At 52.8% G+C, this 1,483-nt stretch overlaps 1 protein-coding gene across 3 annotated transcripts in view; it reads right to left on the reverse strand.

Annotated features, from left to right (window-relative positions):
• KDM2B (lysine demethylase 2B) overlaps window positions 1-1,462 on the reverse strand; it is a 104,754-nt gene extending 103,292 nt beyond the window's left edge. For 2 of the 3 annotated variants that reach the window (XM_005424021.3, XM_031059499.1), the window contains exons 1-2: window positions 1,292-1,462; window positions 114-258 (exon numbers count right to left, since the gene is read on the reverse strand). In XM_005424021.3, the coding sequence (XP_005424078.3) occupies window positions 114-258; window positions 1,292-1,342 (196 nt within the window). In that variant the 5' untranslated portion in view covers window positions 1,343-1,462. Of the gene's footprint in view, window positions 1-113; window positions 259-435; window positions 465-1,291 lie in introns of those variants that run through there. The other variant, XM_031059500.1, reaches the window with a different exon arrangement.
• Window positions 1,463-1,483: the final 21 nt, after the last annotated feature.

A 1,483-nucleotide genomic window follows, 5' to 3' on the forward strand; every position in this document is an offset into this window, starting at 1 on the left:
GGCGTCACCGGATCCCCGGGCAGGGGCGCGGGCGCGAAATCCGAAGCCGGAGCGGAGCCGCACGTGGAGGCGGCAGCGAGCGCGGCCGGACAGCCCCGGCCCGGCTGTGTTACCTTTGCCGTCCATGGCATGCACGAAATCCCCGTGGTACATTTTACTCTTTAATTTCTCTTCCAAATTGAAACTCCTGATGCTGACAATTTCCTCCACGTCCGAGAGGTCCTCGTTTTCATCGTACCGCCTTCGGCCGATGCAGCGCTAGAAAAGACACAAAAACAAAATAAAACACGTTGTCCGGAAAAGAAAAAATCGAGGAAAGCACATGGATCGTGCACAACAGTTTGATAAACACATTCTGTGGGAAATAATTAAGATGGCAAGGCACAAACTGAACAAAACCTGAACCCAAACAAGCTCCAACCCCGCTGTATGCACCTTTTCCATCCCGTGACACGGAACTCGGCAGGAATAACAGGTGCTTGGCTTCAGGAAAACTCAAACTTGGGCTGCTGAGCAGGGGCTGGCGCTGGAAGGCGAGCGGGGGACACGTAACTCGCCGACAATTCACAAGCTACAGCACCGAAGCGTTTTGCAATCCCGTAAAAACCCTTGAACGGCGGTAAACGCTCGTTAACGACCGGATCATTCTTTTAATTATTATTATTATTATTATTGTACGTGAACACGAGCTAATTCCCCGGTGAAGGGAAGGGGGGCGAATCTTCGCATCTGATGCCCAGCATCCAGGTTTCGGTATTTACATAATCCGAGTGTTTCCATAGTCACACCGGAAGCGGCGATTTAAAAACCAGATCGCTTTATGTAACGCCGCGATGGATGCGCAGCCCCCGCGCGCTCCCCCCGCCGCCCCGCACGCTCGACAACGCCGAAAGCGCGGGGGTCCGCGGCCGAGGGGCAGCACCGAGCCCAGTGCGGGGGGATGTAGGCCAGGCCCGGCCGAGGCCGGTTGCTGCCTAGATGCGAACTGTCAGGATCTTTGCATAGACAAAACTACGTATTATACAGATTCTAGAAAATAAACGGTTCCTGACGCATCCTTAAGGGTGGATCAGCGCAAACCCGCACGCACCGGAAAAAATAATGATCCATGATCGTCCCACCCTGCCCGTCCCTCGGTTCCATTCCGCCCCTTCCCCGCTGCCTCAGCCGCGCTCTTGCAAACTAAGTCGCTCCGCTGCCTACGTCCCACATGCATTTCTCCCTTTGCAAACAATTAAGCAAAATCAATTAAAAGGCACGAATAGGAAAGAGACCGAAGCCAGCTACACACCAATCTTCTTCCAGAGTCTTTCTTTGCCTCCATTTTTTTTGAGAGTTTCATCACTTATTTGTCAACAGTTCCTGTCCTGCTTATTTGGCCCAAATGGGGAGGAGGCAAAACAAAAGCCATCCAGGGCTCGCTAAAGTTTTGCAATTTTGCACCAGGACTTTTTTTTTGGGGGGGGGGTTGGGGAGAGAAAGG

The sequence above is a fragment of the Geospiza fortis genome, unplaced genomic scaffold (assembly GCF_000277835.1).
Source record: "Geospiza fortis unplaced genomic scaffold, GeoFor_1.0 scaffold145, whole genome shotgun sequence".
Lineage (NCBI taxonomy): Eukaryota > Metazoa > Chordata > Aves > Passeriformes > Thraupidae > Geospiza > Geospiza fortis.